General features: G+C 34.6%; 1 protein-coding gene across 1 annotated transcript in view; it reads right to left on the bottom strand.

Moving 5' to 3' along the window:
- The window catches only part of LOC133336253 (ATP-dependent RNA helicase abstrakt-like), a 42,368-nt gene extending 16,448 nt beyond the window's left edge, over positions 1–25,920 (bottom strand). Inside the window, exons 1-2 of the mRNA XM_061544535.1 lie at positions 25,081–25,920; positions 23,005–24,055 (exon numbers count right to left, since the gene is read on the bottom strand). Of these exons, the coding sequence (XP_061400519.1) occupies positions 23,021–24,055; positions 25,081–25,920 (1,875 nt within the window). The 3' untranslated portion in view covers positions 23,005–23,020. The remainder of the gene's footprint in view (positions 1–23,004; positions 24,056–25,080) is intronic.
- Positions 25,921–26,484: the final 564 nt, after the last annotated feature.

Below are 26,484 nucleotides of genomic sequence, written 5' to 3'. Positions count from 1 at the left end.
ACAAGATTTTTCATGGTAGTTTTCGAATTTGTGTGCTTTCTTTATTTTTAACCTATAAAAATCTAATTTTGTATGTATGCGTTTCATGGTTCAACTGTTAGATTTTTGGGGCATTATGAAAAAATTGCTAAATATATGTATAAAACATGCAAACATATTTAACCGTTATATGGCGATATACTAAAACGTGGACCGATATATCCCATTTCCAATACCAAACATCCTAGGAGTAATAATAATATATGTGCAAAATTTCAAAGTTCTATCTTTAATAGTGCGACCTAGCATACCGTGCATATTTTTTGCATAATTTGCATATTTTTCATATTTTTGCATATTTTGCATATGTTTGCATATTTTGCATATGTTTGCATATTTTGCATATATTTTGCATATTTTGCATATGTTTGCATATGTTTTGCATATTTTTGCATATTTTGCATATTTTTGCATATTTTCCATATTTTTGCATATTTTGCATATTTTTCATATTTTTGCATATTTTTGCATATTTTTGCATATTTTAAATATTTTTATATATTTTTGCATATTTTGCATATTTTTGCATATTTTGCATATGTTTGCATATTTTGCATATATTTTGCATATTTTGCATATTTTTGCATATTTTGCATATTTTTGCATATTTTGCATATGTTTGCATATTTTTGCATATTTTGCATATTTTTGCATATTTTTCATATTTTTGCATATTTTGCATATCGACAATGCATATTTTGTATATTTTTTGCATATATTTAACGCATATCGACCTAGCATACCGTGCATATTTTTTGCATATTTTGCATATTTTTTGCATATTTTGCATATTTTTTGCATATTTTGCATATTTTTTGCATATTTTGCATATTTTTTGCATATATTTTGCATATTTTTTGCATATTTTTTGCATATTTTTGACATGACCCCAAATATCGATCAATTAAAGCATGAAACGCCTAAATACAAAATTTGAGTCCAATCGGATAAAGCATAAAAAATATGCAAAAATCCGAGGTCTAGTTATCAGATAGAGTCCTCAAATCCAATATATTAATATTCGTATGTTTTCATAGTAATTTTCCACTTTTACTCGATAATAAATTTCATATGAATTGTAGATTATGGAGTACTGAAAATTCTTATAATTTGATTCATTCAATTATGAGAAATCCACTATTGTTTCCAAAAAATTGTAACATTTCTTTAATATTACTATTTGCATATTTTGCTCTACTTTAAATTTTGTTTCTCTCTCTCTCTTTTGACGAGTGTTGCCAATTTAGCACTTTTATAACTCGATTAGCACCAAAAAAATTAATCTAGCAACTAGCATCTTTTTATACCCTACACAACTATGTTATCAGGGTATTATAGCTTTTTGCAGCCCCAAAAGTTTGTAACGCCGCGAAATATTGGTCCTAGACCCAGCTTTAAGTATACCGATCGTCATATCTCGACTTGCTGAGTCGATCTAGACATGTGTGTCCGTCCGTCCGTATGTCCATTATAATTTGTAAACACGATACAGGCCACAGTCATGGATCAACATCCACGAAATTTTGCATGTAGGATGGGTTCTGGCCAATGAAGACCCCTATTGTTTTTGGTAGAGATCGGATTATATTTAGGGGATGAAATGGACCAAATACACATGGAGAAAGGGATCGGGCTAAAGAATAAGCATGCCTATTTTGATAAAGATAGGTAATAGATTTTGGGTGAAAAATGACAAAAAAATTATTCTATGGCGTATATATTTAATCCTGAAGGACATACACCCGAGAAGTTGATAGTATATCCCAGAGGAGTGGTTGACCTTTAAATTGATACCAATTATATTGTCGTATGTACTCAGATGTGGAGTTGCACTTAAATATTTACAGGTGCTTACGTATTCAGATATTATCTAGTAAGCCATTACCACACTTGAGGGCGTAAATATAGCGCTGATCGCTTTGAAATTTTCCATGAGGATCCAGGTATGGTCAAGGACAACGCCTATAATTTTCGATGATAATCAGATAATAATTTTGGGATGAAGTCGATCTATAGCCACTATTGAATGCTGAACGTCACAGAACAACCCACGGTGAAGGGAATCTGCACAAGTAATTAGAAGGGCTCACGGTCAAGACGGACGGTCAAGAGGGTGCAAATATCGCGAAATATTGCCCAAGCTCAGAATATAGAACCACAGAATGTTATATTTTCGTGGAAGTTGTGTAGGGTATAATATGGTCGGCCCGTCCGACTATACTGCTCCGCTCACTGGTTTAGCATTTTTTCGGGATATTTTTAACATTTTCCATTCATTTTTCAGTTTAATCCCAAAAAATAATTGCCGTTTTTCGATTTCACATACACCTATTTCTTTTTTCACGCTATGAGTTCGATTTTCCAATGTTAAAAAAGTCAGTAAATCTATGAAAAATGAAAAAAAAAACCGATCCGGCGGATTTTTTTCTATCCTGTACCATGTGGTGTTTATTAAAAATTTCTTAAATATTGTGACTGTGACATTGTCTGCTAGTAGTTTGTTTATTTGGAAAAATTCAAAAACAAATTATGCGGGGCCTTTGTGGGGGAGTAATGTAAAAATCATTAACCTAAATTGTCAACTTTCTGGAAAACATGGCTACATCGAATAATTTTATTCTGATTAAGAATAAATAGGATCTCAGGTGAATATTTCGAGGTGTTGCTAGAATATTTAAAAGACACTCACTCCATCTTGTGTATATAATAAATTGTTGATAAATACAGATCTCATTATTAGCTACAGCTATTTGACACTTTTTTAAATTTTTTAGCACTTTCTAGCATTTTTTAAACAAACTCTAGCATTTTTTATCGACAAAGTTTTGACAACACAGCTTTTGACCAACACAAATATATTCCTGGCAAGAAAAAACCCCATTCATTCTCCGGCTGTGTTTTGTTTTTGTATCGTCCTCTGTATATCTCCTCGCTTGTTGTTCGTTTGTTTACAACCTCGATTTCTGCATTTACTCGATTGTGACTAGTTGCATTCCATTGTTTCATTATTTCAGACACTGTTGCCGACCTCTGTATTTGTGAAATAAAATTCGCATATGTATTTTCCAAATTATTTCGATATAATTTGGTATTTATATCAAAATAATGTACAATATAACAAATAAGTGTTGATACGAGCAACAAGCTCAACCGAAAGTTTAACATTGTATAGGATTATTATAATGCCGCAAAAGAAGAACATGTAAGTAAATCGGCAGACAAAACATAAAATCAAAGCGAAAAACAGTTTTTGTGCAACATATATATATATATTAATATATATATATAATTGCATTCATAAAATGCAGAAATTCAGACATTGACAGTACTGTCTGAACACTATATTACACCCACTTTGGGTATATTCAACAGATGCATCCTAACAGACGTCGTATTTTTGAAAGAAATTAACATGAAATTGAACTAACTATTTTAGTTCACCTTTATCTAAATCTGAACCGACTTAGATCGATGCATAAACATATCATTCTGCAACCTATACTAAATTTTTCAGTTGGACATGTTATGTAAATCGATTTAAAGCAAATCCCAATCAGACAACCGTTCATTATTTAGAGACAATTAAAATAAAGTCGGTGGAAAATACGTTGTAAAAAATTTCGTGTCAATCTGACAAACATGAGGAGTTTGGTGCATCATTTACTAAAAAATCGGACGAAACTATATATGGGAGCTATATCCAAATCTGAAGCGACTTCAACGAAACTTTACACACATTTGTTTATAGTATCATCAATACGTTGTGCAAAATATCGCGGAAATCGACCTAACTTTGGGTCTATGATGCACCATTTTGTTATAAAATCTAACGAAACTATATATGGAAGCTATATAAAAATCTGAAGCGATTTCAACAAAACTTCACACACGTTAGACTACGCTAATTTCAGTACGTTGTGCAAAATTTTGTACAAATCAGAATAATTTGGGTCTTTGATGCAACATTTTTTATAAAATCGAACGAAATTATATATGTGAGCTATATCTAAATCTGATCCGATTTCAACAAAACTTTGCATATTTCAGTACGCTGTGCAAAATGTTTTGTCGATAGGCCTAACTTTGGCCTTTGGGACACGATGTGCTTAAAATCCGGCGGAGAAATATATGGGAGCTATATGTAAATCTGAAACGATTTTTCCCAATTTCAAAAGGGTTCGTCCTTGGGTCAAATAAATGAGTTGTGCAAAATTTCATCCAATTCTGATCATTGATGCAACTTGTACTTTGTTTATAAGTTAACTTGCGCAGACGGACGGACATGCATAAATCGACTCAGAAAGTAATTCTATGCATATTCTCAAAAAGAACCATGTGTCTATCTCGTTTCCTTTTGTCTTTTACAAACATATGGATAAAGACATATTACCCTGTACTACAGTGTGGTGAAGAATATACAGATCGTTAAATTCGACCGAACTTTTCATACCGTTATAAGGGGGCCCCACAAATCTTGGATCAATATTGATTATGGATAGGGAGATTTGATATACAATTGAAACCCAAAATACCGAATTATAATTCGATTGAAAATCTTGCCCCAAAATACCGAATTATAATTCGATTGAAAATCTTGCCCCAAAATACAGAATATCGGGGGTTAATTTTGTATGGGGGTTATACCAAAGTATGGACCGATATATCCATTTGTAATACCAAACATCCTAAAGGTACTAGCTCTGTCAGTGAAATTTTTACATTTTTTCTCTACCGTAATTTCAACAGCGGATATGGTTAAATCAACATAGAATTTTATTTTGATTAGGAATATATTACTTTATGGGATCTTAAACGATTATTTCCATATGTTGCAAACTCAACATTTTGACACATGCTTAAGGGGACCCCCCATTCTCGGGGTCAATTTTTTTTGATTTAATTCAAATCTGCACTAATTCAAGAATGTCCCTACAAAATTTCAAGAGAAAATCTCAAGAACTCTTGAAGAAATAGCCGATTTATTGTGTCAGCATCAAGTGACGGCTAAAGGGCTTCTCAAACTTTAAACGCGTTTTTCTGTTTTGTGAATGGCGGGCACGATAACTCAAAAACTAATAACCCAATCGATTCCAAATTTGTACAGGTTTCTCTGTGAGTGTATAGCTATCGTATGAACTATGATAAAGCCAATCGGTGAAAATCTTCCTAATTTTTTAACTTGGTTTTTTGTCAAAAATCGGCGATTTTCCAAAAATATTTTTTCAAAGGTCCGCCATTTTGTTAATTTTAGAGCGAAGTCAATAATCCTAGTTCATACGAGAGACAGACCTGTGCTCTTTCTAACACCGTTGGCATTTTCGGATTCCGATGTTCCAGTAGGAGTTATCATGCCCGCCATCAAAATTAAGGGGTTTTCTTTAATTACAAAAAACAATAACAAAAAATTTTTGTAAATTATTTTTCTTCACTTTTAAATCTTCAAATATATATGTGCAAAGTTACAAACATTAACAAGCATTGGTATTGATTTACCAGCCCATTGAAAATCTTGAAAAAATAAAATCGGGAATGGGGGGTTCCCTTAAAATCTATTCAGTAAAGCATGTGTAGTTTCTAAATTGATTAATGGAAATAGCTATTTTGTCAAAAACCTAGTGCTTCGGGGTTGGTTTCCGATGTTTCTGACGTATGTATTATACGGAAATGTATGTCATTTACGTCACTGTTTCTGAAGGACCATCTCAGCGTTACACCCAATCACACAGGACAATTCATGGTCGGAATATGTTCTCCGTCGACCAGTTGTATCATCATTTCAGCCGTAGAATTGTGGAACATTGTGGCTGTAGATTTGGCGAATACTTGCATATTCCTCAGATGGAAGAAACTTACAACTGACATGGTTAAATAACTTTATATTTCCTAATAAATTTTCCCTTTACATGAACTATTAAATAGATTATTATATCGTCATGGACTATTAATTAAAATGTACACCTTTTAATGAGATCATCAAAGTATTCTGCAGAACTAAGTTTTTTTTTAATTTCTATTAAGATGCACATATTAAGAAATTACAAATATAATAATAGTATTATCTAACATGAAAGCTCTGCTCGTAACCCCGGTTGTTTGATTTTTTTATTGAACATTTACATAACGATTAACACATGTCGACAAACATAACAGCACATAAATATATATGGCATATTAATTTACATACAGAGGGCGATAGTCAGAAAGACAGACACACACACACTCATAGATTATTCAGCTATGCTGCATAACGTGTTAATAAACGGGTGCTAAAATTATGCTAATCACTATTTTATTTACACACAGCTACTGAATTTTTTTAAAATTCAAATAAAACTTAAAAAAACGAGGTTTTTAAAGTCTTACTGGTGACAAACAAAAGACTTTATTTTAGACTCTAACCGGTGCACTCTGCAACTTTTTTTGTTTCAATCGGCCAAAGTTTGGGCGAATGGTGCACGATTTACACAAAATTGGACGAATATATATATATATATATGGGTTGGGAATGTTTAAATCTGAATCTGAACCGATTTCCCTAATACTTAGTATACGTTATCCCATGCTCAAGTTAGCACGATGTCAAAATTTTCTTTGCAATCGTTGTGCATATGGTGCACAATTCCCGTAAAATCGGTCGAAAATATAGATGGGAGCAATTTACCAATCTATCACGATCTCAACAAAATTTAATATACGGCATTTTAGACTTAAATCGAAACGCTGTACAAAATTTCGTCTCTGACAAACGTTGTATCTTTGGTGAACTATCGTAATATCGGTCGAAAATATATATGAGAACTCCAATATTAATTGAACCTATAAATAAGTTGTGTCAAATTTTATCTCATTCTTGAATATGGAAATCTATATTTAAAATATTTAGCGAAAAAGACTTCGAATCTCCAAGAAGCTGGATCGCCAAATTACAGCCCTTTCTGTTGAAATAAACTTAATAGATAAAATATAGCAGGACTTTTATGTGGAGATTGGGTTCAAATAGGGTTATGTTTAGATTAAAACCAGTGAGCGGAGCAGTATAGTCGGACTGGGCCGACCATACGATACCCTACACAACTATCACGGAACTCTAACTTTCTGCGGATTTTTATTCCGAGCCTGGGCAATATATCGATATAGTTGCACAATATTGTCCGATTAGAGGTCAACTACACCTCTTCCTTACACTGACTTATTTTCCGAATATTACTAATATTCTGTACAGTCCTTCTAATTACTTGTGATTTGTGTTGTGATGTTCGGCTTATAATTGTGGCCTATAGATAGACTCGAAAAAACCACAAAAAATAAGTTTTGGGTCCACTTCATCCCAAAATTATTATCTGATCATCACCGAAAATTATAGGCTTGACCTCGACCATAATTGGAACCTCATGGAACACTTCAAAGCAATCAGCACTATATTTCCGCCCTCCAGTGCGGTAATGGATTACTAAATAATATCTGAATATGTAAGCACATGCAAATATTTACGTGTAACTCCCACATCAGAGTACATACGACATTATAATTGTTATCAATTTAAAGGCCAACCACTCCTCTCGGGTAATATAGAATAATAATTTTGTCATTTTTCACACAAAAGTCAGGGTCCATTTGACCCGCTAAATATTGACAGATCTTTATCAAAACAGCCATGCTTATTCTTTGGCCCGATCCCCTTCTTTTTGTGAAAATTCGCGATATTTAGGCCATAATTGCGACCTGAAAATCAGACAAAAATAAAGTTTGTGGTCCATTTCATCCCCTAAATATTAACCGATCTTTACCAAAAACAATAGGTCTTCATTGGGTAAACCCATTCCACATGCAAAATTTCGTGAAGATTCGTCCATAACCGTGGCCTGTATCGTGCTTACAAATTATAAAGGACAGACGGACGAACACGCTTGACTATATTGACTCAGCTAGTCGAGATATGACGATCGGAATACTTAAAGGTGCGTCTAGGACCAATATTTCGCGACGTTACAAACTTTTGGGGGCTGCTAAAGCTATAATACCCTGACAACATAGTTGTGTAGGATATGAACATTGTTCGAAGAGTTTTTTGCTACCTTGGCTATATCGATTTTTTTATACCTTCCGCCATGTAAATATTTTTAAAAATAATTAAAATTGGTCTAGTACCTTGTATGACATAGCCCCCCATGTCATAGGCCTACATAGTTATTTGTCTCCCAGACGTTGTTATAGACTTCCCCACTCTGTGGTTCAGGGTATTATGTCTTTGTGCATATGTTTGTAACATGCAAACAAATCGAGGATAGATCCATGGTTCCTTTTGAGAATATGCATAGAATCACTTTCTGAGTCGATTTATGCTTGTCCGTCCGTCCACGTTTTTTTTTTTTTTTTTTTGAGCAAAGTACAGATCGCATTTATTATCCGAATTAGGGGTGATATTTGGTACAGGTCACTAATTTGGCCTAAGGACGAACCCTATTAACATTGGAGGAAATCGATTTAGATTTAGATATAGCTTCCATATGTATTTTCTTCTGATTTAATGTAAATGGTGCACCGAAGAGCTTATGTGTAAAATCTTCCTACCAAAGATTATGAATATAACTGTACTATTAAAGTATTTTCAATTTTCAAAGTTTTGTATTTTCGTATTTCTAGTTCTTAGTTAACAAGAAATCTACTAAAATTTGTCATTTTAGGTCCACTTTCTCGATTTTAATTATTTTCATTCGCTTAAAGGTATTTTGAAATTTTCTGTTGTACAGTGTAACTAATAATTGTATTCATTATGCCAAAGTATAGGCAGCCCTCATAATAATGAGTAAAATAGAGGGGCAAAGAGATTTTGATCCCCTATTATATGTGGCAGCTTTGCAACCCCATCCATATCTGTACGCCATTAACACACCGTTTATTATGATGTAAATATTACGCTACCTGCCGTGGCCACAACTAAAAACCATCATCACCATTCCTCCCCAAAAACCCATCCCAACTACTTCGTAATACACGGAAAGTGTTTCAATTTATCAATAATTCAATAAACGATAGAAAATAATTATAATCTATATTTCGACTGCATAGCGTTTATTAACAAGCTACAAAATCCTGCAAAATGCTTTTTAGGTTAGTCTAAGTAATCAACGCACACACACACACGAACACCAGAACATTTTCAATTCTATTTTGGGTCATGGATGTTCTACGCTGCGACAAAGTTCAAATACGATTTAATGAAAGGTTACAAATACTTTATGTAGTCGATAGGTACTAGGTAGGTAGGTATGTCATAGTTCTGAGATTAACATCCGAGTGTTCGTTTAAACGTACAATTTAAAGTTGAATGGTGGGCCAATATGATTATAGCCCAAATCGTATAATTATCACTCGATAATGAGAAAATATAGAGACAATTTTAAATTTCATAATAACAAGAAAAGTGTTTGTGGACTATGTGTATTTTATGCGGATGAAAATTGTAATTACTGGGTTATGGTTATGGTAATATTAGGAATATTGAAAATTAAATTGGTAATTACCAAAAATTGCAGTGATAATCCTTCTTCAAGGGCAATCACAATGTCGGTAAAATATTATAATATTTTTTCAAAGACAGAGTGAATTGTATAGAATATATTTTTTCAAGGACTAAGTGTGGATTAAAAAAGGTCTAAAGAGCTCTGCTCCGCCTAAGTACGTGTCCACAGGTTGCGGATAGTGGAAAGTCCAATATTATTCTTCGAGTATCATAAATATATAAAAAAAGTAGCGGATAATCAGCGGGTCCTGGAGGAGAGTCTCGGATGAAAAGACCAAATGCCTATGATCCCAGGACAGACGAGGCGAGAATGGTGCCTTCAAATATCCAATTCTCAGGTCGTAGGTCACTATCTTCCTAAGTGGCCTCCCTAATGCTGGGGTGTTAGGCGACCTCGTACCCATCAGTGTTTTTACGGTTTGCAGTGTGGGTCTCAAATGTATTTGAACGAGGCCTTGTTGATACCTGAGCGCCTCAACCAGTTCAGGCTTAGATGCCAAGCCCTTACCATGGTAAGACCTGAGGTCCTCACTCAACAAACTTATTATGGGGCCGAAATATGAATATTGTGCGATTTTTTGACTGATGTTTGTGTGGCTGCCTTGGCACCTTCACTCTCGAACTCTACAAGGTCTGAATCCAATCAACCCTAATCAAATGACGACGACCAATGCAATCGTACCAGACCATTCTTGCCAAAGAAATCTTTGACAAGAAGGTTACCGGAGAGGAATTAATTTCTGCAATATGTTTATCGGACGGGACAGGGACTCTATCACAGACAAGGAATTCCTTCCAATTAAGAGGAACCTCAAATTCATTTTGAAGTTCTATAAGAACTATCCGAATGATATTGCTAGTGACTTCTTAATAGGTACAATTCCAACGTCTCGTGTGAAGTCTACCAAAGTAGCTCCTCCAATGGATGAGAAGATTGTGGGTAGTCTGAGGACTGGTCCAGGACGATGATGGCTAGGGCTTCTGAGCTTTCAGCACACCAAGGGTCCACTGAGTGTTGGGAAGTCCCTGACACCATCCTCCACTGTTACTAAAGGCTTATAAAGCACTACCTCCCTCCAAGCAGTCAACCAATACTGTCACTGCTGCTGAATTACCATAATCTAAATCCAAGTTTGTGACAATTGGGCAGTTGTTGGTGGATAAACCAAGAGAATGAGGTCCGCGAATAAGTAGTTGCTAGATGCACAAAAGACTGCTTTGTACGCGTCGGTAGCGTCTATGGATAATCCTGACAACGGTGGTAAGGTGAAACCTAAATCCGCCGTCTCGAAGCAGGAAGCCCAGAAACCGATACCGGCGCCTAGCGACCCTGCTGTTTAACCAGAGGCACCGGAAGATCTGTGAGTGGAAACCATATATCGATCTGATCCCGAGGGGTTTATCAGGGAATATAAATGGTTGCTGGTCGACAGATACTTGAAGGACCTCTTCCACAACGACGAAGTTGATCGACGGAATCTTCGGTTTGGCCAGAACATCTTGTACAAAGGCATCAAAGTTAAAAATTGTCGTAGAAAGGAGTCCTCGGACTTCCTTAAGAAAACAATTAATAGCAGTGACCCTCTTTGGGAAGGTAGCAAGCTGACAACCGATGCATTCCACGAGATACCCACACCTCAGTGTGGATCTCACCACCACTTATGGGACTGGAGAAAACACTGAGGTTGGTCGAAAAGCATAATCATGGTCTTCGGATGAGGAAATGGAGGATCCTCACCTCATTTGAACATGACGGCGGTGTTATCGCTATGTTCGCCAGCGACTCTACTGGAGAACGAGGAGTAGTAGGGGTGAATTGCGGAACCCCTTATTGTCTCTGCATCTCCCGTATGGCGCTCCTGGCCCACATGGACCAGAGGGATGCAACCTGCTGAAGGAGATGAACGGCATAAGTGGATGTGACGTCAATGCCCATCATTTCCAATGGGGAAGTAGTGACACCAATCCATGAAGTGAGTCTATATTTGATTTTTATTATTTTTCAAAAAAATGTATGAATGCAAGGCTATAGCTACGTCAAATTTTGTTCATATCCTATTTAGGATAGTTGCATTAAATATGTGCACAGAATGTTGTTCTACTATTACAGAAAAAAAATCAGGGATCAAAGGGTTAAATATACTCTTATACAACTTTTGTAGAGTGAGAGGCGAAGTCATTGACATAACCCTTACAAGTATGGACGACTCAGGGTTTACGAATTGGAAGTAATCGGATAAATTCTCCTTTTCTGATCATAGGATATTTTCCAGATTACCACCTTCAGAGAAAACCAGAAACCTTGCAGGATAATATAATTTCGACCGACTTTATATCAATGGTACACCAAGGACCGAAAGTTTGCATTAAATTGTTCATAGATTGCCTTATGATATGTTTACATTGCATGGTAAAAAGTGTGGATTTTTTCAAAATTACAACAACAAACATTCAAACAAATTTGAATAGTCGGCCCAAGGCAACAAATATTTATTTCGTATGTACGTAAATAACGTTTTATTTCACATGTTTTATCATTAGACGGAAATCTTACTCTTCTCGTTTTATGAAATTAACAATAATTATTGTCCGTAAACAAAACGTGTTGTGCCAATTTTTATTTCGAAGATGAAACTCATTGTTCAACATTATTTTTGAAAGATCAAAAAATATGATGTGGACATGAAACTTTGAAACTTAGGCAGAAATTGACAGGGCGTGAGAAATATACCAACAAGATTTATTACTGATCACATTTGTCATACGAAAACATTGTGTGTGCGCGTATGTGACATACATAAATAATTTTATTTAAAATAATCACCACAAGCAAAACAAAAACAAAATTGAAACAAAATTTTGTGGTTAAAATTCATCATACTTAGCGGAGTTGATATTTATATAATACCATTATTGTAAGCGGTTTAGTTTTTTTTAACAGGCAATGAGATAATTTCCAAAGATTTTAGTAATTATTTTTATTGGTGTTTTTTTTTTTAATGCGGAGGATATTTGGCTTTTCGTATCACCAAATTTTATCACAGGAATTCATTTACACCTTTAAAATATTTTATTTTTTTTCATATCACAATGTAAAATATTTCAAGTCATATATATTTATAAATATAAATAAATTTAATTCATGTGATTTTATAACATTTTTTATATATATTTTTATTTATTTTGAGACAGTCAAAAATTTTAATAGGAATTTATTTATCTTTTGAAAAAGGTATTACTTCTCCTAATTCTACACTGAAATTGTAACATGTTTTTGATTATATATTCCAAAACTTTGATTCATTTCTACATTTCAGTTATTATAATTTAATTTATTCCGTCTATTTTATAATAAAAACATATATGAATTTTATTCATTTGTATGACAATGAACATTGCTGCGGCTTGTGGAGGTTTATTTTTGCCGGTACAATATAACAATTAGCCGCCGTTATGACCTCCATTGCATTTTCAAGTGCAAATAACATTTTTTTTTTTTTGCTTCTAAACGCAAACTTGTTAAGATTCATATTTTACACTTTATTATTGTTGTTATTATTCTATTAAGATATACACAATATGATAGTTATTCATAGTTCGCGTCACTGTTATAAGTGAAGTGTAATTTAATACTTGATAGACATTTGAATCAATTAAAGTGTATTAATATATTACAATTTTTATTATTTTTAAATAGTACAGAAATAGGGAACGGACTTTTTTAATAAACTTTTTCAAAGCCCCTGAAATTTAGAAAAATAGAGGATTAAGTAGTACCGTTTTATACAATACGAGATAGCGGCATACGAAGCAGTCTCATGAATTTCGAACCAGAAATGCTTAATTATAGCCACCAAAACTGGACCTTTCGCCATGAGGTGGATATTTAAAATAACTACAAAACTGTGTCCAAAATTCTTAATATACCGAATAATGGGCCAATAATGACATTTTTTTAATTGCTACCCAATGATAAGTTATAATTTACAATTACCCAAACTCCCCAAAATATAGGCATTTGGTGGCACCGTTATATGGGTGCTACCGTAAAAATGTAGTACAATTTGTTACCCAATGGGAAGCCATTATACTAAATTAAAGACGATATATCGAAAATATAATCCGAATACATTTATAAGGTGGGAATACCAAAAATGTGGACCATTTTAAATACAAAATACAATTTTAAAGCAATAAAGCATTTGACCTTTCGAACAAAACGCATATTCAAATTTATCTGCAAGAAAATCATAAGTCTTATCATATAAAAACCTTCAAAATCTCCTAAAGATCTTTCATTCTTTACAGAATCATACAAACATGAGATTGGCGTATAAAATACCCAAAATCGCTTTAAAAACTTTGAGCTCTATTGAAGATTTTTTGTCAATACATATATCAACAGGAACCTTCAACGTAACGTATCCTCTGAAAACCCCGAAATAGCAACTTATAATAACATTGCTTTGAAGCGGAAACTAGAACCATATAAGTCAGCAAAGATTTTGTTCACCCTCCATGAACCCGGAGTGCCAAATTGCAGCCAATTCTGAGTTAAAAAGCGGAACAAATCTCTGAATCATCTTTCTGGAAAGATGTTTTTCACCCACCAATAAAGTGGCTAGAACCTTTAAAATATCAAAACATTGAATGGAATGGAATATTTTTTCAATAGAGTTTTTTCACCCAAAATGCCATATTACGGCACCTTTGCATTATAGGTCAGGAATCCAATTGTTTGGCACTTGTATTTTGGGCAAAACAAGTTGGATACCATCCATCATAAACCGCACTAAATCAATACTTTTTTCTGGACCGAATTGACAACCTTAGAATACACCATTTGGTATGATGCAGCACAGTACGCGGACCAGACGCACCATTTGGATGAAATCAGAACGATATACAGCTGTGGTCAAAATAATAGCAGCACAGCCTATAACCAATAATTGGAAAACTAAGAAAAATTCTGTGATCGGATTCCAAAATAGTTTATATGGTAATACTGGATGCTGGCAGTATGTGAGACGTCAACAGATCAAAATTTACGAACCCTAAAAAAATCAAAGATGGTGGAGCTCTTTTGAAGCTTTGAGCGTTTTTCTCGTACTGTGGAATTCGACCAACATATTGGATTCAAAATGCGATTTTGAATTTTCAACAGGACAATAATCCAAAACAAAGTAGTCGATTAGCAAAACATTTGTCCCGGAAAACAATATTGATATTATGGAAGGGCATGTGCACTCACCGGATATATATCCATGTGAAAATTTGTGGAACAATTTCCGTCGTAGCTAAACCCAAGAATATTGAGGTAAAAGTTATAATACTTTGTTATTAATATCCGCGAAATAATAAATCTGAACCGATTACAACAAAACTTCACAAACATATAATTGGACTGAATTTAGTGCTTTGTGCCAAATTTTATCTCATTTGAATAAATATTGGAAGTTTGGTGCAGCATGTAGTTAAAATCGGACCAAAATATATATGGGAGCTATATCTAAATCGAAACCGATTTTCAATAGAGTTCGGCCTTAGGGCAAATAAGAGTCTTGTGCGAAATTTCATCCAAGTAGGGTCATAAAAATGACCTGTTCTTTGTTCGCAAGAATACATGAACCGACGGATGGACATGCATAAATCGACTCAGAAAGTGTTTCTATGCATATTCTCAAAAGGAACCATCTGTCTACCTCGTTTTCTTTTGCCTGTTACATAGATATGTACAACGATATAATAATCGGCACCACAATTTTGTGAAGGATATAAAAAGTGGATCTTTAGATAATTTTCCAATTCACCAACAAATCTACGTTTGCGGCAGATCTATCGTAAGTTAGACGATTAAATTATAGAACAATCTGAAGATGTTTGCAGGGAAACCAAAGACGAAACCTGCGCGAACTGTTTGTCAATAAGTTAAAAGCTATAAAAATCCACATTTAAATTTATTTTTTTTTTTATCTGATGGAATAAGTTTTAATCAAGGTATGCTATATGGAATTGTTGAATAATTGATTTGGGATATGAAAGCTATTTATTATTATATATATATATATATATATATATTAATTTATTAAACACGTTTTATTTAAAAGTATGTCGCGCCTCGACGAATAAAAATTATTCGTTCATGTTTTGTTTGGGGGTATTTTCGCATTTCAAGTTTCTTTAGAATTTTAATGCTGTCTTATCACTTTCATTTGAAATTAATTTTTATTGTATATAATTTATACATATCAAAGGTTATACAAACAATATTAATAAGAACTACTATATGCGCATATGAAAATATATTGCTGCTGGAAAAAATAATAGCACCATCACTTTTCTAACGAATTATATTTTTCAATACTCAAGTTAGTTTTCCGTTATTTTATTTGATACACTTTTTATCTCCCCGTGAATCTATTGAGGACATCAAATATTACAGAGAGCCAGGTTATGTTTGAATAATCATTTCAGAACCAGTGAAACAAAAAGGCCTATGCAAAAGAACGAATTTGTGATCAAATCTATATATCGATCGAACTTGATTCAACGATCACTTTCGGTACATTGAAGGAAAATGGGGCTATTTCACAACCACAGGGGCTATTATTTGGTATACCGGGTTCTTGGTGGGTGAATACATTCCTGCAGAAAATGTTCAATATAGGTACATTTTTTTACATACTGACAAAAAATACGAAAAGTATTTGCGAAGACATTTTTTACATAAAAAGAGGATAAATGTCACAAGAATTCGATTATGTACAAAAAATCAGACCGTATCAACTTTCTGTATATTGAAGGTTTTAACCGCTTTTTGCAAACGCTGGAGCTTTTAGGTTCTACTGGCTTCTTAGTGGGTGAATAACAGCACTGCAGAAATCTCTTTTGACATACTCCTTTTTAAGTATTTTAACAATCCATAGTGTATTTTTATACCCTGTCTGTCTGTTGGTCATGTTAAATTGTAAACAAAGTACAGGTCGCATTTATGATCCGAATTGGATGAAATTTGGCACAGTTCGTCTATTTGGTCAAAGAACGAACCTTATTGAAATTGGTGAAAATCGATTCAGATTTAGAGATAGATCCCATATATATTGCCCGATTTAATTTAAATGGTGCACCAAAGTCCCTATATATCTTTCCATTTGCACTAAATTCGGCATAGCGTAATGAATTGAGTTTAGTATAATGTGATTTAGCTTTGGTGAAAATCAGTTCAAATTTAGATATAGCTCCCATATATATTTTCGTCCGATTTTATGTAAATGGTGCACCAAAGTCCCTATATATATTTCGATTTGTATGAATTTTGGTATAGCGTACTGAATTGAGTCTAGAATGACGTGTGTTAAGTTTTGTGGAAATCGGGTCAGATTTAGTTATAGCTCCATACATATTTTTGTCCGATTTAATGTAAATGGTGGACCAAAGTCACTATATATCTTTCGATTGGCACGAAATCTGTTCAGATTTAGAAATAGCTCCCATATATATTTTCGTCTGATTTTCTTTTAATGGAACACAAAATCTCTTATATTTCTTTCAATTTGCAAGCAATTTGGCATAGCGTACTGAATTGAGTCTGTGTGCTAAGATTCGTGAAAATCGCTTCAGATTTAGAAATAGCTTCCATAGATATGTTTTCGTCCGTTTTTATGTAAATAGAGTGCTAAAGCCCCTATATTTATTCGATTGGCACGACATTTTGCACAGCGTACTGAATTGAGTTTGATATGTTGTGTGCTAAGATTCGTGAAAATCGTATCATATAGTGGGCCCAGTACGAATTTACCACTTTCCTTGCTGGTTTTACATTGACGATGTTCAAAAGCACCTGGGCGATGGCCATGCGAAGTTGTTTTTATTCAAAATTTAGCAATTTTGGAACAAACTTTACTGACGCAGGTTTCATGCATCATCATCTCTGATAGTGACACGACGTGCTCAGGAGACCAGGACGAGCATCGTCAATGACGTATTATAGGCCTTTTTAAACAGACAATATGACAATCGAACTTGTGTTCTGTAGTCTATATTTCAAATCTCCTTATCCATTTAATTTTATTTTTTTTTTAATTAAATTTTTTAAATTTTTAATTTAATTTGAAAGAGCTCACCAAAACACGACTATATGTGTCAGATATTCATTCCACAATGCTTACATTCAAATTGAAGCCATAAAGAATAGAAAAAATGGAATATAATCTCAAAAGATTATTTCGAGAAGTTACACATAACATATCATCCATCTAATGCTAGACCTATTATCTTCGTTCATATTATACAAACAATAATCATTTATTATAATGCAATTCCCCAAAACAAATTATCTTCGTTTTAATTATCATAAAAGAAATATAAGGGAATATGAAACTCCGTTTGTTGGAAGCCGGTAGTTTAAAAAACTAGTATTTCTTACGAGATCTATTAGGAAAACATACTTAATGGCTACCGGTTTTTGTCCAAAAACAAAACGCACACACACACAAGAAAACAAACTATCACAAGATTTTGTTTACAAAACAAAAAAAGACATAGACAAATATTTATAAATTTGTTTTTGTTTTTTCAATAAATATTTCTTAATTTTTTCTTAAATTTGCATATCACATCATCGTCATCGATCAATCAATAATGACATTCGATTACGAATTACGATTTATTGTTGTTGTATTTTTATTTGTATTTAAGTTTTGTTTGTTTCTCAATTATCTTTCACTTTGAGCATAACACACAAACCTAGCGTACAAAATAGTGTAATTCGAAAAATACCTTCTTTTTTGTAAAAATTTTATTAAATAAATTTAGTAGTTCCTCTTATCACAAGACCGTACCGCCGTACGTTTGTCGCCCGCCAAATGTAAGTAAGACGACGTTTACACGATTTTACGTTTCAACGAATAATTTTGTTTTTATTTTTTTGATTCTCTGATTGTACGTTTCGTACAACGCTTTGCAAAAGACTAAGCTCGAACTGCCGATTGTCGGTGATTTTATTTTGTCAAGCTACGATCCGAATTGGCGATCGCCTTTTCTTTATTCACACAAAAGTATTCTCCCAATCCCAAATTCCAGCTACTCTACTAAGTAAAGCCACAGAAACCCGAACACACACAATATCGCGCAGACACACACGTACACACAAACGCCTAGAGATAGCAGATATGAAACTGATTTGATTTTTAGATGTTGTTTTCAGTTTATTTACATATTCATCAGCGAGAAACATTAACGCATAGATTAAATACTATGTCATGAACTCGACATTTAACCCGACTCCCAGTCGTATCTATACATACATATGTAGATTTCCTTATTCTCGCATCTTGAAAAATTCTATTTAATTTCGAATCGAAGATTGAAAAACATACATGCATAAATGTTCTATAAATTTTTCAATCTTGAAAATTTTCATTTGAATTCCGATCATTGTCATGATACCCTTGCATTTTTTAACGGAAAAAAATTCTTATCGTACGAAATGCAATACGGAATTTCCAAACCTTTACCACTGTTCTGTAGGTCAAAAGTTAGGTAGGCAAACAATATATAGTCTGAAACCCAATATTTAATACTAATATTCGTTCTGAATATCAACTAAGACCATTTCGAGACATTAATCGGTTCATAATCATAATCCTCCCTAGATTCCAAATTTTTACCATTAAAGAAATTTTCAATGCAAGAAAAAGATGATAATCGCTTGGTGCCAAGTCCGGACTGTATGGCGGATGCATAAAAACTTCCCAAACAAGCCCTCGAAGTTTCTTGCGAGTCAGTGTAGATATGTGTGGCCTAGCGTTGTCCTGGTGGAACACGACACCGCTCCTGTTGGCCAAACGGTCCAGTTGTTGACAATAGAGATCAGAATTTAGCGTTTGGCCATATGGAAGCAACTAAATAATCCCCTTCCAGTCCTTGCAAATACCGTTAGTCCTGGTTTGGCCACCGTTTGAGGTGCTCCACCGCTCTTTGACCACGATCGTTTTCGCACAGGGTTATCGTAAGTGATCTATTTCTCATATCCCGTCACCATTTGTTTGAGAAATGGGTATATCTCATTCCGTTTGCCAAGGCTTCGCAGATGGAAATTCGATCCACCCTATTGTTTCTATAAATTCAAGCTTTCTAAAAACATCGAGCTTTATTTTGAATCCAGCTTTGTGTAAATGGTTTAAAACAGTTTTATGGTAGATTTTTAGCTTCTGTGCGATGTTACGACTGCTAACATGCCGGTCAACCTCGATCATTTTTCCGATTTTATCGACATTTTCAGAATGCATTTCTTTTTCCCCAACCTAATATATTCTTGATCAGCGTAAAATTCTATGACGATTTAAGCATGTCTGTCTGTCAGTCTGTTGTAATCGTCCTAGCGTCTAAACGAATTGAGATAGATCGCCGAAATTTTGCTTAGAGTTGTCTTTTGTCTGCAGGATGGTCATGTTCCAAGATGGGCTATATCGGTTCACGTTTGTCCATAGCCCCAATATTTTGGGGTTCTTGAGTGCGCTTTCAACCGAATTCGCTAAAATTTTGTACTATCGGTTCTAATTGGATATCAAATATTTCCACTAAAAATATCGGTCCACTTTTTTTGGTAGCCTCATATAACGTTACCCCCAATTTTAAGTATTTTGAGGTTCTCGAGCGCGTTTTTCAACCAAATTCGTTGAAATTGGGTACATGGGTTCTTATTGGGCACCAAATTTCCCCACCAAAAAGTATAAATATAGGTCCGAATGTTCAGTATTTTGGGGGTTTTGGTCGTATTTTTCTACCGAATTGGGTGTAATTTAGTATTTTGAGTTCTTAATAGGTACCAAATTAGGTTCATTTTTTCAGGTAGACCCTATATAAGGGTACCCCCAAATTTTCGGAGGATATCGAGGTGAAAAACGTAAGGTTCGATAATGAACTATATCGACCCGCATTTTGGCTTAGCCTCCATATAATGATAGCTAACAATTTTCGGTATTTTTAATATTTAGCCATGCAAAAATGTTAGTTTCGAAATTGAGTTATATCAGTCTTCAATTAGGCATAGCACCTCATATAATGATAACTACAAATATTCCGTAATTCCTACACGATGTAATCAAATTGGTCCCGCCATTTGGTATAGAATTTGCTATGTTCCTTATTCGTTTTCCTTGCTTTTTCATAGTAAGAGGGGTTTTCCGAGTGTGGGCAACTAACCCGACGCCTCAACCCATTTTTTATAGTTCATATGAGTGAACTCGGGGCACATATAGGTGAACTCGCGGCACATATTAGCTCACTATTTCAACGGGTGATGAAAATAGCTACCCCAGGTGACACCGCGGTTAGGTCAGTGTCCACAATTGAGATAAAAGAGGGACGAAGAAAAGCCTAGGCTTCGCCATGTTAAAGCCAATCAGAGCAGTTGCTTGGTATTTATCATCCCCTACGACATCCCTTATGACACCCCTACGACAAGACGTCCAGTAGACTCGGATCAACTGTGGAACTTGAGAACTACAACTTCGAGGTAGTTAAAGATTTTATATACCTTGGTACCGCCATTAATAAAACGAATGACATCAGTTTTGAAATTCGTAGAAGGATTGTGATGGCCAACAGATGCTACTATGGTCTAAGTAAGCAGTTTTGATACTACCCGTGCTGTTGTATGGATCTAAAGCATGGGAACTCCGATAAATCTACGGGCCGACCTACGTCGACGGTGAATATCGGAGTCGAATGAACCACGAGCTTTACAATTTATACTCGGACATCGACATAGTCAGTCGTATTGAGCTGCAGCGACTACGATGGCTAGGCCATGTTGTGCAAATGAATGAGAATGTCCCAGCTCAAAATGCATATAAATGCGAGCCTACTGATGGTTCCCGCAGAAGGGGAAGGCCACGAATCAGATGGAAAGACCAAGTAGAAAACAACATCCTGCAACGTGGTCTTTCAAATTGGAGGAGATGTGTACAAGACCGACGCGCTTGGAAATCGTTTTTAAGTTCGTTCTGTAACAAGCCAGCTATGTAAGTAAGTATGTTCCTTATATTTTCATTTCAAGAACCTGTCAGAATCCAAAGTCCGGCCCGACAGAACTTAACGCTTTTTTCACTTGTTCAGTTTCAAAAAGACTGCAACCTGGATCAGCTGCGACCATAGAACTTCTAGAGATAGGTGAGTGGACAGTTGAATAGATGCTGTGTATCGTGCAGTCGGGCCCATTTAAGGCGATTGTAGCGAATTAAGGCGATTGTAGCATTCTGATTTTAGTTGAGTTAAAACCACACACGTTTGCTGCTAAGAAGGGTGTTGGAATCTATGAACTGCATTCTCATGATATTGGTATATAGTCTGGATCATTTTTTCCGTGTGAATGCTATTCATCCCTGCTCGATAGGGCTGTTGATCTAGGCAACTCCGTTGGACTTCGCTCTACATCGAGAGATAATAGCACAGTCACAAATGAACCTGTCCCAAACATCTCACCAAAGTTATACTGTGGAAGATGTGGTTCTGACAAATAGTTATATTCTACCCCATCCCGAACTAAAAGTGTTCGGAGTAGGACCTCCGGTATATAATGTCTCTCCCATACTTTAAAAACACTACACGAACTTGTAGTAGTTTAGAGGCAGGCCCTTGTCGGAATATCTGCGTATTTCCGGCATACCCCATTCAACCAGATGACGAATATAATGCATTAAACATTGGTTAATAAATAAAGGTAACATTAATAAATAACTGTTTTTATTAGTTTAGAATGTAGTATATCTGGATAATATAATATATAATTCATATGTCATAATATATCAATACATAGGGGTCTTCGTATCCTTCCTCTCTAATAAGTACTTGAATATGATATGCATTTAAGCCCAGATTAGTTTGTTCATGTACAGAATAGTGTTAGCTGCGTAACATTCTTCAACTTATATTTTATATAGAAATACATGGAGATTTAATTGTTCTCTAGAAAAACAAGGTTTTCCTCTTAAATTATAATAATTAATCGAATTTCTTTATTCTCTGCTCAAAATAACAATCAATTCTCGTGAATAAAATCAAATAAATTATTATATCACTCAAAATGTTCTTCGAATTTTCTTATCACAATCGAATACAAATGATGAATATGCACATAAATACGCGTTAATGTAAAGAATTTATTTTCTTCGAAAAAGCCAATGAATAATTTGTTTTAGACTATAAATATTTTTTATACCACATTCAAAACAAACAAGAAACGCATAGAAATAATTATGATATAATCGTAGTCCAAATACCGTAGAATCAACGCCGAAAATGTGGTTTTATACAATTGTAGAAATATAGAGATCCAATCCCCAATTTACTCCTATGTATTTACAAAAAAATCCACGCATATTATTTTTTATGTCGGTTTATTTCCCATAAAATCCTTATACTCCTAAAACTATAAATACATGTACATATATAATTCTAATAATCTGCCGCAGTATTCGAAAGATAATCTCTTCGTCCAATATTTGATGCCTGTTTGCTTTGAATTGCCTCCAATTTTGGACAATCGGTAATACGATGACCCAAACCACCACAATAACTGCAACCATGTGAATCGCCCAAATCCAAATATTGTTCCGATTCTGGGCACAGTTCCAACAGAAAATCTGGCACATTTTGTTTAGCTTCAATTAGTAGATGTTTCAAATCTAATAATACCGAAGGATCAGTCGTTTTATTTACAAATGTTGTAGCTAAACCTTTAGTATTTGAACGACCGGTACGACCAATACGATGTACATAATTTTCAATATCTTCAGGCATATCGAAATTAATGACATGTTGAACATTGGGAAAATCTAAACCTTTGGAGGCCACGTCAGTGGCAACTAAGACATCTTTTTGAGCTTCTCTGTAAGCATCAACAGCACGTGAACGTTCTTCTTGATCTTTACCACCATGAATTGCTACCGCTTCGACACCTTTCAACAGCAAATATTCATGGATGCAATCAACATCTTGTTTCTTTTCGGCGAAAATCAATACAGGTGGTGCTGTTTTTTGTAAACATTCCAATAGATATACAACTTTAGCCTCTTGTTTGACATATTCCACTTCTTGGGTAACATTCATTGATGCGGCACCAGCACGACCAACATTTATTGTTACCGGCTTCACCAAAGCTGATATGGCGAAATTTTGAATTTTCTTTGGCATAGTAGCTGAGAAAAGTAATGTCTGTCTTTGTGCCTTAAAGAATGAGAAAATTGTACGTACATCTTCTTCAAAACCCATATCAATCATACGATCAGCTTCGTCCATGCACAGATAACGACAAACATCCAACGTGACAATTTTCTTTTCCAACATATCCATAAGTCGGCCGGGAGTTGCAACCATAATGTGTACACCTTTTGATATAATATCGATGGCTTCCGAAACTGGTATACCGCCGATGGCTAGACACGAACGTATTTCAGGCATACCCGATTCAACCAAATGGCGACTATAATGCTGTAAGAATAGTATAAGAAAAAATATATTGATTAACAATAGTGGAAAAAACTTTTTTCTGTGGGAAGATGTTTTGAATGTCTTATATATCTTCTATGTTTGATTCGAGAAGCAAAGCTAACTACCACCGAACATAGCAATATTCATGGAAAGATGGAGTCTTAGACTAAATGTCCAAACACCAATAACCACTGCCACACAAAGGTAACAAGTAAGCAATACGAGTGTTATGCGATATGTTATTCATATGGCGCACTATAAAAAAGGAATCACTTGGCTTCTGAAATGACTCAAGTCATTTCATTTGAGTAAAAAAGTCTTGGTCAATGATGGTCAAATCTTGCTTATGGAAGCCGTCGAATTTTGAGAATAAACATAGAAATATGAGTTGATTTATGCATGTCCGTCTGTCCATGTATTATTGTGAACAATGTACATGTCGCCTTTATGATCCGACTTGGATGAAATTTGGCACAAGTCACTTATTTGGGTGAAGGGCGAACCCTATTAGAATTGAAGAAAATCTGTTCAGATTTAGATATAGCTTTCATATATATTTTCGTCCGATTTTATCTAAATGGTGCACCAAACTCCCAATATTTGTCTGATTCAGTAAAAATTTTGCAAAGCGGACTGTTAAGTCCCGTTTGATGTCTGTGAAGTTTTGTTGAAATCGGTTCAGATTTAGATATAGTTTCGTCCGATTTAATGTAAATGGTGCACCAAAGTCCCAATATTTGTCCTGTTGAGTAAAAATTTTGCACAGCGCACTATTAAGTCCAGTTTGATGTCTGTGACGTTTTGTTGAACTTTAGATATAGCTCCCATATATAATTTCTCCCGATTTTATGTAAATGGTGCACCAAACTCCCAATATTTGTCCGATTGAGACAAAATTGTACGCACCATGTTAATGCAGTTCTTATCATCAACATACATATATAAAAAATCCACATAGACATTTGAATTAAGTGTAAATGAAATTTTTATAATAATTATTATAAAAATTTCATTTACACACTTACCATAATAATATCATTAGTTTGTTTTGCCAATTCACGCGATGGACAAATAATCAAACCATATGGTCCTTCATTACGTGCAAATTGCAAACGATACTCCTGCTCCAGAGCAAACATAATAATGGGCAAAACAAAGACCAATGTTTTACCCGAACCGGTAAAAGCAATACCAATCAAATCTCGTCCCGAAAGTACTGTGGGTATTCCTTGCACCTGGATAGGTGTTGGCTTTTTAATACCCTTCGCCGCCAAGCCGTTCAATATACCCTTAGGAAATTTCATTTCCTTAAAGCTACGTATTGGCGGTGCAACATCTACACCTTCCACTAATATCCTTAAACGTTTTCGGATTGCATTACGTTTCTGTTCCGTCATTTCCATAATATAACGTGGTGGTTTCCAGCTTGTCTTAATCGGTTCATCATACTGTATACCCTTGGCCAATTCAGCTACACCCATGAGAGCTTTCTGTTGTTGGACACTCTCGAGAATTTTCTCTTCTTCTTTGAGTTGCTTTTCGACATCACTTATCTTTTTCGCTTCGGCAATTTTCTTTAGCTCCGTATGTTGATCCAATAAACTAATGTTATATTTACGTCCCCACACTTCAGGATCTGTGGCATTTTGTGAATCTTCATCGTTTTCATTTTCACTTGATGATTTGGGTTTAGCATCTTCGGTGGACAGTTGGACTATGCGACCCAATTTCATTAGTTGTTTCTTTTTGCGTTCCTTTACTGGAACATATGGTACATACTTGTCATCGTCTTCTTCAAAGTCGGATTTTTCTTCTTCCTCTCTGCGGTAACGTTTTATGGGAGGATCTGAAGTTGATGCGGACATTTTAATTTAATTTTTCAGGATTACTGAAAAAACTATGCTCTGTAAAACGTTTTCCAAATGCTTGTTTATAATTAGTTTGTTTACTAACATCAGCTGTTTTTGTAATGTTGCCAACGAATATTATGATTAGGCCATTACGCATTGTTGCCACAGGGATTAACACATAAATAACTGTTCTCGTGTTTCAATAAAAATTTGAAACCGGCACAGTTTTTCGTCATTTACCATACAAAAATAAATGGCGATTCCAGCGTTATTTATTTTAAATAATGCACTAAAAACCCATACTTTGATATACAATCCTGTTTTTGTGTCATAAAGTACTAAAAGTTGCAACTGTTCTCATTAAACTAGTCGTTCCGTGCATGGCACAATGAATAGGTAGTCCATTTAGAGCAGCTGATGTCTTGATTAACTGTCAAAGTGCGTAAATTCTACATGAATTCGATGTGCAATGTTGCCAACCATGTGAAATATTATAAAGAAAAATTTGACAGATAATCGAGACAAAAACAAAAGTTTTTGTTTTGATACATCACCTTATTATTGCATCATGGAATAGGT

The sequence above is a fragment of the Musca vetustissima genome, unplaced genomic scaffold, assembly GCF_032173495.1.
Source record: "Musca vetustissima isolate MV318-11 ecotype Yass unplaced genomic scaffold, APGP_CSIRO_Mvet_v1 utg123146, whole genome shotgun sequence".
Classification (NCBI taxonomy): domain Eukaryota; kingdom Metazoa; phylum Arthropoda; class Insecta; order Diptera; family Muscidae; genus Musca; species Musca vetustissima.
The sequence above is the reverse complement of the archived record's forward strand: the minus strand, read 5'-3'. Positions and strand labels throughout refer to the sequence as shown.